Here is a 12820-nt window from a genome sequence, read left to right on the forward strand (position 1 = left end):
GAAGGGAAACAATGCTATTCCACAGATCAAAGTTCAATGGCACGGTATCGCCGCTGATCATGCAACCTGGGAAGATTATTATGTGTTGCGCGCTCGTTTTTCGTCAGCTGCAATTTGGGAGGAGGATCAAACTCAAGGGAGAATGTCACGGCTCCATCTCTAACGACGTCGCCGGACAACCGACAGGGGGACCCTGGGTCCACTGGACAGGTGGATGACAAGAATGTGTGACTGGCAGTGGGCCTAGCTGTACTGTGTGTAGGGCGTGGCGTGCGTGGGTTTATATACCACTAATGTGTAAGGAACCGGACAACTCTGAAGAATAGAAACGTCTGAATCTATCTCTCCCCTTGTGCTCTGTTTCTCTCCCCTTTCTCTGCAATCTCTTCCCGTTCGTCCCTTTCTCTCTCAAATTCCTGTGAGATCCTCCTTGGGTCCTCACAATGCACAAAGTTGTCATGGATACTCTCATTTTCCAAAATAATTTATATGGTACAACTAGAGGTCATCAAGTTTCCTTACATCATGATTCTTACTTGGATGCACTGAACCTATGTCTACCCAGCAGTATTGGATGATAAGTATAAAATTGTTTGTACAAATTCAATTACAAACCCAAACAATAAATTTTGCTTCTTATACAACACTATTGGTAGCGTTTGCCGACAAAAATCTTCTAAATTTTGTGCAGAACCCAGCATGAATTTCGCAAAAGCAACACCTTGGGTGGAAAAATTGTCTGCAACCAATTAAGCACCTAGTTACACATACTGCGCGTTAATGAGCCTGTACTATGCCAGCTTTGCTTGCTCAAGCATCTTGGCGACTTGCACCATGGTTGGCCTATCGCGAGGATCAGACTCCAGGCACTTCTCCGCCATGGTGAACACGAACTTGACTTCCTCCGCCGGAAAAGACGCCAGAGCGCCGTCGACGGCGTGCTCCTCTCTCTTCTCCTCCATGGTTTCCTTGACCTGAAAACAGTAACAGATGAACTGATGTCAGCACTTGACACGGCCGGGGATGCATGCCCAATTAATTCATCATCCTTACTTCACATCTACAAAAAGGGTACATGTCCATTATCAGACCATGCTACTGTTAGGTAGCACTGTACTGCGCTAGTAATGCACTAGTCCTCGTTGATCTTGACATGGGAGATTGGGTGTACATTGGGCCATTGCGGACCTCGTGGTGACATGGTGACGGCCACTGCCCATCAGTTTTCTGATGGGTACAACTACAGAGTACAGATTGCTAAGTAGTTGATAGCTAAGGTTGGTTGGTTATTTCAGCAGCATATCAATTGGTCACTGCATACAACGATCATTCTAGAGATTTAAGCCAAATAATTCTACTCATCGCATCAAATCTTGCACAACCGATCATTCAGATTTTAATTGAGTCATTGGTGTGAGTACAGGAGGAATGGGAGGTGGATGCTTACCCAGGTCACCAGCCGTGTGCCGTTTTCAAGGAAGGATTCGTCCGTCGGCCTCTTCCCCGTGAGGAGCTCAAGCAAGACGACGCCGTAGCTGTACACATCGCCTTTGGTCGTGGCCCTCCCTGTCTCGAAGTACTCTGAGGCAGCAAGCACACCACCCATCAGCAAACACACATGCATGATGATATACGGAGTAGATCTCAATTCTCAAGGTTAATATATAGATTGAGATTTTGATGGGCAGCCTGCGGACCTGGGGCGAGGTAGCCGAAGGTGCCGGCAACGACGGTGGTGACGTGGCTCTCGTTGGGCTTCATGAGCGTGGCGAGGCCGAAGTCCGACACCCTGGCCTCCATGTTGTGGTCGAGGAGTATGTTGCTGGACTTGATGTCGCGGTGGATGACGTGCGGTATGCAGTCGTGGTGGAGGTAGGACAGCCCCCGCGCCACGCCCAGCGCGATCTTGTACCTCACCGGCCAGTCCAGGAGGGCCTGCTTCTTCTCCTCCTTGCCGTGGAGGATGGTGTCCAGGCTGCCGTTGGGCATGAGCTCGTAGATGAGCAGGTTGAAGTGAGGCGCCGCGTAGTAGCCGCAGAGAGGGACGATGTTCCTGTGCTTGATGTCGCCCATGGTGTCCAGCTCCCGCTCGAACCCGCGGTCCATCTCCGCGCTCCCCCTGCTCAGCTTCTTGATGGCGAACGCCGACTTCTCGTCCAGCCTCAGCATGTACACCGTCCCGTACCCTCCGGAGCCGATGATGTCCTTGCTTGACAGCCCCATGATCATCCTCATGAAGGCCTTGGGGCTCAGCGACTGCATCGCCGCCGACCGGAAGATCACCAGCTTGCCACCTTAAGAGTGATCCATCGATTTATTTTTCCCAAAAGAGAAAAAAAAGAGAGAGAGAAGATATCCAAGAACTCATTTGGGAGGGAAGAACTCTTGTTACCTGTCAGGCTGGTCTCGATGATCCTCTTCTTGCGAGCCCACTTCTTGTAGCAGAGGAAGGAGATGAGCATCTTGGATATGATAAACAGAACAGAGCAAACTGTAATGTAGAGCGCTATCAACTTGGTAGACATCTTCCAATTTACCCTGAACAAGAAACAGATGAATCCCTGTAAGATCCTCAGTGCAGCATCAGTCAAGAAAGGAGGAATCCCCAGCTTACTTACCCAGAAGAAGGAGGATGCTTTGGATCTCTGAGCTTAGGAAGAAACAGAGGCGAACGCTAAATATGTTTTGGATTCGGCGACTGGGAGGATGCTTTGGATTTGTTGACGATTGTACACATGTGACAATGTGAGCACAGGCACAGCACAGGTGTCTCGATGAGTGAGCAGCTGGGTGGGGGATCCGGAGAAAAGGTACATTGCCCAATCAATGGGCCTGGTTGGATCATGTGAATGGCAGACCCGAGCACAACAACTTTTTGATTGGTGCCGTCCCAAATGCCTATCCCCAATCAATTCTTGTGAAAAGAGGATTAAGCGTATGCCAATGCGGCAGGGACGCGTACCTCGTGTTAAGTAGGGCAACAGGTATAAAATGCGCAGGAGGTTACAGGAGGTTAGGATCGATCTCATTATCTACAGGATAACTACAACGAGAGGAGATCGATCCTACATGCCCAACAACCTGACTTGATACACACGCACGTACACATATGACGTAATATACACGGTTTATACATACACCGTGTATATACGCAAATACAATGTTTAACACTCCCCCTCAATCACAACTATCCAAGTTGAGATTGCGTCTAAAGGCCTCAAGCTGCTTAAGAGTAAGAGGCTTAGTGAATCCATCTGCAACTTGATCTTCAGTAGGTATGAACCTAATATTCAACAACTTATCTGCCACCCTTTCACGAACAAAATGATAATCTATTTCAATATGCTTAGTCCTGGCATGGAAAATAGGATTAGCAGATAAATATGTGGCACCAAGATTGTCACACCAAAGTGACGCAGCCTTTGGATGATAAACACCCAATTCTGTCAGCAGATTCTGAACCCAAATAATCTCTGCAGTGGCATTGGCTAAAGCCTTATACTCAGCCTCTGTGCTTGACCTGGAAACAATGGGTTGCTTGCGAGCACACCAAGATATCAAATTTCCTCCAAGAAATACTGCAAAGCCTCCTGTTGACCTTCTGTCATCAGGACAGCCTGCCCAATCTGCATCTGAGAAGGCACTTACTAGCATCGAGTCTGACTTACCAAGTTTGAGACCATGATCCTTGGTTCCCTGAAGATATCGAAGTATCCTCTTGACTGCTGTCCAATGCACACTAGTAGGAGCATGTAAGAACTGACAAACTTTGTTTACTGAATAAGAAATATCTGGCCTAGTCAAAGTCAAACATTGAAGTGCTCCTACAATGCTCCTATACCTGGTTACATCCTCTACTCCAAGTGCTTCTCCATCATACAAAGATAGTTTTTCAGAAGTAGACAAAGGCGTGGATGAAGGCTTACAACCTTTCATGCCTACTTTCTGAAGTATTTCTTGCACATACTTTCCTTGTGACAGCACAATTCCTTCTTTAACAGGTTTTACCTCGATTCCAAGAAAGAAGTGAAGACTTCCAAGGTCCTTAAGCGCAAATTCTTTGCCCAAGTCCTTGAGGAGAGCTTCAACAGCAGTAGGCGAAGAGCTTGTAACCACAATATCATCAACATAAATGAGCATAAAAATGGTAATCCTATGCCGATGATAAAAGAATAGTGAGGTGTCCCCCTTTGAAGGAGAGAACCCTAGAGATTGTAACTTTGACGACAGTCGAGAATACCAAGCTCTAGGTGCCTGTTTTAATCCATACAGTGCCTTATCAAGTTTGCAAACGTGGCGTGGAAATTTTGAGCTTTCATACCCAGGGGGTTGTTTCATGAACACTTCCTCTTCCAGAACACCGTGCAAGAACGCGTTCTTTACATCTAGTTGTCGAATGCACCAGTTTCTAGACACTGCAATTGAGAGGATTAATCTGATAGTGGCTGCTTTGACTACAGGACTGAACGTGTCCTCGTAGTCAATTCCATACCTTTGCTTAAATCCTTTTGCAACCAAGCGTGCCTTGTACCTGTCAATAGTACCGTCAGATTTCTGTTTGACCTTGTAGACCCACTTACAGTCAATGATATTCCTCCCCTTGACTGGAGGCACCAAACGCCATGTTTTGTTTTTCATAAGAGCATCATATTCCTCATCCATGGCCTCCTTCCACCGACGTTCTCCAAGTGCTTCTCCCAGATTTTGCGGTTCACCTGTGGCACAAAAGGAACCCCAACGGACACAACCATCGTTATAAAGCTTAGGCTTGATAATACCACTCTGTGACCTGGTATGAGACCGTGGAGGAGGAGGCGGGGCAGGACGTGAAACATGTTGATGAAGTCGATTTGACGAAGAAGAAACAGCGGATCCAGAGTCCGTAGAAAATCCTGGCGAGAGCTCCTGTTGGAACTCCTGTGTGGGCGCAGCGAGATCAGCTTCGGCGCGCGCGCCAGCCTCTCCCGAACTGCCACTTGGCTCCGCCAGCGACGCGTCAGGTGCCGACGCGCTCGTTCCCGAGGAGGACCGACCGAAGGGGGACCCACCGAATCCCGTGGCAGGCGCGGCCTGTGGCGCGGCTCGGGGCCGACCAGCTCCATGCAGGGGGGACCCACCCGGTCCCGTGACAGGTGCGCCCCGCGGGTGCGCAGGCGCGGCTCGTGGCTGGTCGATGCCATGCAGGGGGGACCCACCTGGTCCCCTGGCAGACGGCAGCGCAGATCCCGCAGACGATCCGCCTGACGTACCTGCTCCAGCCGATCCCGAGGGGATCCCGCTCTGATCTGCTCCGGGATCAGCAGGCGGATCCTCTACGGCTGGAAGAAGAGTCCGTGGCTTGCATAAAATCATGAGAAGATTCTTCCATGTTTGCAATGTTTTCCTGCACACTTTCGTTAGAGTTTTCATCAAAGGAATTATGAGGCATTGACACATGATCATCATCATCTTCTACACCCCTGAGAACAAAGTTTGGTGATGGCAGAAGGTGGGAGGGAAGAAGAACAAGCTCTTTACGAAGTTGTGCGCCGGTGTTAGGGTGAAGTTTTGCAAACGGAAAAATTTGCTCATCGAAAACCACATCACGAGAGACGTAGATACGACCCGTGGCAACATCCAGACACTTGTAGCCTTTGTGAAGGCTACTGTACCCAAGAAATACACATTGTTTTGAGCGGAACTCAAGCTTATGTTTATTGAATGGGCGAAGGTTGGGCCAGACAGCACAACCAAATATGCGAAGAAAAGTGTAGTTTGGTTTCGTGCCAAAAAGACGCTCAAGAGGGGTCTGGTTATTGATGACCTTGCTAGGAACAGGATTTATGAGGTACACCGCCGTGAGAAATGCCTCGTCCCAAAATTTGAGAGGCATGTAGGCATGAGCAAGAAGGAAGAGACCAACCTCCACGATATGACGATGTTTGCGTTCAGCGGATCCGTTTTGCTGATGAGCATGTGGACAGGAGACATGGTGAGTAATGCCTATGCGTTCAAAAAATGAATTAAGTTTTTGATATTCACCTCCCCAGTCCGTTTGCATGGCAAGAATTTTGCGATCAAAGAGACGTTCAACATGTTGTTGAAAGAGATTAAACTTTGCAAACACATCAGACTTATTCTTAAGCAAATAGATCCAACTGAACTTACTAAAATCATCAATAAAGGTGACATAGTATTTTTGTCTGCCAACAGAAACGGGTCCAGGACCCCAAACATCTGAAAAAAACAAGCTCTAAAGGAGCCTTTGATTCACTAGTAGAGCGAGAATATGGAAGTTGATGGCTCTTGGCCATCTGACACGAATCACACACAAGGAGATGATCTTGCTTATTTGATACTGGAAGACTAATATCTCGAAGAATTTTCTGGACCACCGGAAAAGCAGGATGCCCTAGACATTTTTGCCATCTTGAAGTGGATGGCTTGACCACACTGAGAGCTTGTCGGGGAGGGACATCATGGCGGCCAGAGACAGGGAACAGGCGGCCCTAGTCCTGTTTTGAAGAACGGTTCTCCGAGTGACCCGATCCTTAACAAAAAAAAATTCAGGGTAAACTTCCAAGAAGGCATTGTTATCTTTGATAAGTTTATAGGCAGAAAGTAGACTTTGGCCGGCTTGAGGAGCATGGATGATATTATTTAGACGCAAAGAGCCGTGAGGGGTAGTAAAAACTGAATGACCAATGTGAGCAATGTCCATACCTTGACCACTCGCAGTGTGGATTTGCTCCGTGCCGGTGTAGCGATCGTGAACCGCAAGTTTCTCCAGTTCTCCCGTCACGTGATCAGTTGCACCGGTGTCAAGATACCAATTGGTACCGACACCATAGGCGTGGGCAGCATTGGCCGAGCGGTGTCCTCCACCGCCGCCGTGTCCTCCGCCACCACCGCCTCCTGCGGGGTTGCGGACGTTGTTGTTGAAGTTGCGATCGTAGCGTTTTTTGCAGTGCCATGCGCCATGCCCTTCTTGCTTGCAAATCTGGCACTTCTCGCGTTCGCGGTCACCACGGTCACCGCGGTCACCACCCCCTTGCCGCGGGCCGCCTCCAAAGCCGCCGCCACCGTGGTTGTCACGGTAGTGGGCGCCCCCGTTGTTGTTGACGTAGACGCGGGAGCCACCACTGTTGCCGCCGCCCCTTGAGTTGCAGCGGCCTCCACCCTTTGCCGCCAGGTTTGCGGAGTGGAGAGCGGTGTTTTGGGCGGCGATGCGGGCTTCAGCCGACAGCAGCAGAGAGAAGAGCTCGCTGAGGCCGATCGGCTGCTCGGTGGCGGTGCGGGTGGAGATGGCCGAGACGAAGCCACTGTAGTCGGGGTCATGGAGGAGGCCTTGCAGGATGTGATCGACGATGTCATCTTCATCCAGGGGCTTGCCTGCGGCTGCCAGCTCGTCAGCAATACTCACCATGTTGGTGTAGTAGGCAGCAGCAGACATATCCCCCTTGCGTGTGTGCTCGATGGCCAAGCGGAGCTGGATAACCCTAGCCCTTGACTGCGAGGAGAAGCTCTGCAGCAGGGCGTTCCAGATCGATGCGGCGGTGGTGTGGGAGCTGACCTGCAGTAGGACCTCACGGGAAAGCGATGAGATCAAAAACGTAAGGATCTGCTGGTCTTGGGTAACCCACACAACGTGCTCAGGATTCGGCGAGGACGTGGTCTCCTTCTTGCCGGCGACGTCCTTCTCGGTGTAGAGCACGGCGGCTGGCTCCTTGATCGAGCCATCCAGATAGCCCATCAACCCTGCCCCCTTGATGTGTGGCAAGACCTGCGCCTTCCACACAAGGAAGTTCTCCCGAGTCAATTTCTCGGTGATGGTGTGACCAAGGGAGGCGATGGAGGGTGTGGCCATGGCGACGGCTGAGGAAGAGCTCCACATCTAGATGCGATGAAAAAGGTAGGCTCTGTATACCATGTGAAAAGAGGGTTAAGCGTATGCCAATGCGGCAGGGACGCGTACGTGTTAAGTAGGGCAACAGGTACAAGATGCGTAGGAGGTTAGAGGAGGTTAGGATCGATCTCATTATCTACAGGATAACTACAACGAGAGGAGATCGATCCTACCTGCCCAACAACCTGACTTGATACACACGCACGCACACATATGACGTAATATACACGGTTTATACATACACCGGGTATATACGCAAATACAATGTTTAACAATTCTCTCACTGTTTACCAGTTTATCCCATTCCATTGTACTGTCAAATGTCAATTCGTTTTCAGTTTTCCCTTTTTCTTGCTTGCTAAGACTAACACGGATAGCCATCGTCCGTGTAGTGCTTAATTACTCTTTAGCTACAAAAATATCTCTTGGCCCCAGCATGGAATTACTACTTTGCTGCCTTGTAGTAGCACGTAGCTATACCAGTATCTCAATTTACATGCGAAATGTACAATCTACATGTCAAACTTCAGTGAGCATGGCATGCACTGCTGTCGGCAGCTGGTCCTCGAACACGTACTACGTTCAATCACTAAGGGCTGTGGGATCACGCACCCGAAAAGTGTAGGTATATTGTTTGGCAGCGTCGGCGAGCCGGCCGGTGCGAAGAGGCACACTCGGTCGCCCTATCTATCTATAATTGGCACTCCATTTCGTCCTTTTTGCCATGGATTACGAACTGAAATCGTTGAAATGTGCAAAAAGACGACGTTGTCGCTGTCCGTCTCCGCGAAAATGGGTCCTCGCTGGCTTCTTGCTCAGCCGTGTGGACGATTTGGAGCTGCACGGACACTGTGCCGGCCGTCTCCAACTTTTAGAATCACGTGCTGTACCTGGACCTGCGTAGAGCTGGCAAACGCGGAACTACGAGACCACATGTCTCGTGCACAGCCAGGTGAATTCTGAACCACAACACTGCATAGTAACTGTGCACGGACAGGCCGAGGGGAAATTGCAGCCGTGGAATCAATTGTAAGGGCAAAGCAACTCCAACACATGAGAGCAACTCCAACGGGACGACCCAAACAGACGCACGCTTTGTCCGTTGGGGTCGACCAGTCAGGCGTGCGCATCCGCATTCTTAAATGGGTCGATTTGACCGCCCAACGGGAGGCGGTCCCAAATATGCCGGCGTGAAAAAAAAACAGCTCGCAGAAATAAACATAAGTGGCCGGTCAACCGCTGGTCAAAGTCCACTTAAACCTAATTAAACATTAATTAAACATAAGTGACCGGTCAACCGCCGACCAAAGTCCACTTAAACCTAATCAAACATTAATTAAAACATGAAAAAAGCCTGCGCCCGCACGCTGCCTTAGACGTCGTCTGTCTTGCCCTTGCCCTTGACGCCGACGTCGCCATCGCCGGTGAGGTCGATGAAGGCGGGAGCAGGGCCAGCCCACCTGAACGCCGCCTGGTACGTTGCCAGAGCAGCCTCCTCCGGCGTCTGCTGGGGCGACGGCATTGCGGCCAAACGCGCGCGCTCCTCCTCCTCCCCCTCAAGCCGCAGCGCCTCCGCGTCGCGTTGCAGCATCTGCTCGTAGCGCATCTGCCGCTCGCCGTCGGCCTCCTCCTGGGCGAGCGAGTGCGCCTTCCAGCGCTCAAGGTGGGCCGCCTCCTGCGCTGGCGTCGCGGCGTAGTGGACAGGAGACGCGCTCACCCACTCGCGGTACTGGTCGGTCCACATGTAGGCCTCCGCCGGCCACGTGGGTGGAGGCGGGGAGAGCTTCCGCGTCGGCTCCTGCTCCGGCTTGGGCTCGGCGGGCGGCGGAGGTGGGACGAAGAGCGGGGTGTGGACGGAGTCCTCCGCCACCGACAAGGCAAGGGCTTGCTCCAACCCATCCGAGTGTGCGTCCTTCTCGAGCCGGCTAGCTCCAGCGCGTACTGCATGGCCTCCTCGAGGGCGGCTTGGTACTCCGCCTCCTCCTCCATTTCCTCCGGCTCTACCCGCGGGGGCGGCGGTGGAAACGGCGGCGGGATGGCGTCGATGCCTACACACCCTTGCTCCTCGTGTTTGAGGGCAAACCAAGCCTCCCAATTGGGAGAGTCGACGGCGTACTCGGGCATCCGCCACTGCTTCGGCGTGACCTGCGCGCGGCGCCTGCGCACCTCCTCGTCATGCGCCCGCTGGCTCCGCGGAACCGCTGGGACCGGGATCTGGTGCGGATCATGGTGCCAGTGGTGCGGCAGAGTGACGTCGGGGTAGGGCAGCGGCTACCTGTACTCCCGATGCTACCGCGCTTGGTGCACCGAGATGTGCAGACGTTGACGACCTGGGCGGGAACGAGCTGGCGCCGGAGGAGGAGCACGGGAGGATGAGGCGCGGGGGGTGCCCTTACCCTTGCCCTTGCCGCTGCTGCAGCCGAAGAGGCCCATTGCTTGCTAGGGTTTGCTATCGGCGGCGAGGAAGCACAAGGGGGTGGTGGTGGGGGGGGGGCAGACGTGGACGAAAGTGGATGAGGCCGGGCCCCGCACGCGTTGTTCGAAAAGGACGCTTTCACTGGCTGACTAGTGGGCCGCTGTCGGTGGTAGTCATAAATTAGACGACGGGCAATAGTTGGGTGGCCTACAAGTGAGGCCGCGTCGGACGCCGAGGGGATGCGCGGCGCGTCCGCTTCGCGTCCGCGCCGATACTTTTCAGGTGCAATTTTGGGCCGAAAATGGGTAGGCGCGGACGTCAGGCAGACGAGATTTGGCTTTGAGTCGGCGCGTTGGGCCTCCACTTTTGTCCGCGCCGACCCAAATGGACGCAGGCGGACAAAATGGTCGCCCCATTGGATTTGCTCTGACCACCGTCTGTTTTATCCAGATTTCGTCCGTTTGAAAATGGCAATGGGGCGATATCCGTCCGGATTTATGGATGCATCGGTCATGCACCCAACGCGTGGCACATCTTGTCCGTCTGCATGCAATTTTTTTGGGACCTTTTATAGTACTTCAGGTGAATATGGGCCATCCATTTTTTGTGCTTGGACGGCTCAGATGAGGCAATACTACAGCAGAATTTTGGTAGTGTATTTTGTGGCCAGGGGCATTTTTGACATATCACTGTTCATCGAAACCATAGGGTTGGACTGAGGAGAAATTTCACCGATTCATTCAAACATCCCTTCCCTGCACTGCATCGCACCCTCTCCATCACTGGTCATTTCGCGACGCCGCACGCTTGCCATCGACAACGGCTATTGCGGACGGCAATAGAAGGAGATGATGAAGTCGAGCCATCACAGTCCACTGTCACCGCCATACGCGCTGCCTATCTGTACGCGAGGGTTTTGCGTGCCGCCGTCGGCCGGGTCAGCCCGTACTGCATCGTCGCCCTCTCCTGTCCTAGCCGGCTGTTGTCCTTGGTGGATGGCCCTGCCGTTTTGTGCTCCGTTCGAACCTTCAGGATGTTAAGTGGGTCGCCGAGGGAGATGAAAGGCAAGCCGTCGCTCCGGCCGCATGGCCGTATGTGCTTGCAGCTACTTGTTGCCGGATGTGCTATGTATGTGGAGGTCGTCAATAGAGGGGTCATCCTGCTAGCCTACAGTATCACGAAGAGGATCGGCAGGACCAGTCTACCCTTCACCTAATAAGACAGCATTTACCTCCTTTAGACATACATGTACTTCACCAAGTCTGAGACCGAGTCCGTGGACGCCCTGCAGATGAAGCTCAACGCCGAGTCGCCGACGGCGTCGTCGTCCACCTTCAAATTCCGCAATAAGTGACTATAAAAGATAAATCTATCCTAATAGTCAATTACCAAAATGTCCTACGGCAAAAAAAATCTGGGATTGATACTGATCATTAGATCAGTCATATACTACACGTTATTTTTTGTAGTACGATGCATCGTAAAAACTCTGTTTTTTAAGCAACATAATGCCAGTAGCCATAGTTCACGCCAGCTGCCGAGGTTCATGCCGGCCGGCAATAAAACTAGCGGTCTACAGAATGGTCACCACCTAGTTTCACACCGGCAACAAAATCAGTGGCCGGCACACTAGCCAGCCTTCAAAATGAACAAGTTTTCATGCCAGCAAAAAAGCCAGGGGCTGGCACACTAGCCAACCTTCAAAATGAACAAATATTTGGCGTCAGCAACAAAGCCAGCGGCAGGCACACTAGCCAGCCTTCAAAATGAACAAGTTTTTTATGCCGGCAACAAAGCTAGCTGCCGGCACACTAGCCAGCCTTCAAAATGAACAAGTTTTTGGCGCTGGCAACAAAGCCAATGGTTGGAACACTAGCCAGCCTTCAAAATGCATGACCATAGTCCACGGCCGAGGCCACTCACCTAGTTCACGCCGTCTTGGGCGAGCATCTCCTTCTGTCGGTTCGCGAATCAAGCCTTCCTCTTCGGTGACATGTTGGTCTTGTCGATGCTCATGATCGCGAGCGCCACCTCTTTTGCTTTGGTGTTGGTGTTGGTGGCCTCGATCACGAGCTTCTTCAATTGAGCGGCCTCCTCAATGTCAAGCTTCCTCCTCTACGTGGCCTCCTCCATGTCATGCTTCTTCGTTTGGAGCTCTAGGTATAATTTCATTTGCTTGTCCTTCCCTTTGCTCCTCCTCTCCTCCGTCACTTCCTTTTGACTCATCATGCCTTCCAAAGTTGCTTGCAAGGCCATAGACGACGCATCATGCTTCTCGTCGGCCTTGGAATTGGTCTTGCCCCTTGGCCTCTTGACTCTCTCCTCAGCCACGTCCGCCTTCCCTCCTTTCTTCTTATGAGCGGCATATTGGTCTTTGAACTTCGGACAATTTGTGATGAGCGATCAACAGTGCGTGAGAGTAAAGGGCGTGTTCTTGTGCCGGGCCTTGAATACTTTCAAAGATTGGAATGCCTACACAATCAAAGATGATGCCACAATTGTAATATGGAAGGACACAA

The 12820-nt window shown here is 51.8% G+C and overlaps 1 protein-coding gene across 1 annotated transcript; it reads right to left on the reverse strand.

Annotated features, from left to right (window-relative positions):
• Positions 1 to 471: 471 nt before the first annotated feature.
• Positions 472 to 2933, reverse strand: LOC123069511 (receptor-like serine/threonine-protein kinase At1g78530). The gene is made up of 5 exons (XM_044492391.1): positions 2619 to 2933; positions 2393 to 2538; positions 1698 to 2294; positions 1448 to 1581; positions 472 to 974 (listed from the first exon to the last, which is right to left on the reverse strand). Exons 2-5 carry the CDS (start codon positions 2523 to 2525, stop codon positions 792 to 794), a joined length of 1047 nt encoding a protein of 348 aa, XP_044348326.1. The 5' UTR covers positions 2526 to 2538; positions 2619 to 2933; the 3' UTR covers positions 472 to 791.
• Between the last annotated feature and the right edge of the window lie 9887 nt (positions 2934 to 12820).

This window comes from Triticum aestivum, chromosome 3B (genome assembly GCF_018294505.1).
Source record: "Triticum aestivum cultivar Chinese Spring chromosome 3B, IWGSC CS RefSeq v2.1, whole genome shotgun sequence".
NCBI lineage: Eukaryota > Viridiplantae > Streptophyta > Magnoliopsida > Poales > Poaceae > Triticum > Triticum aestivum.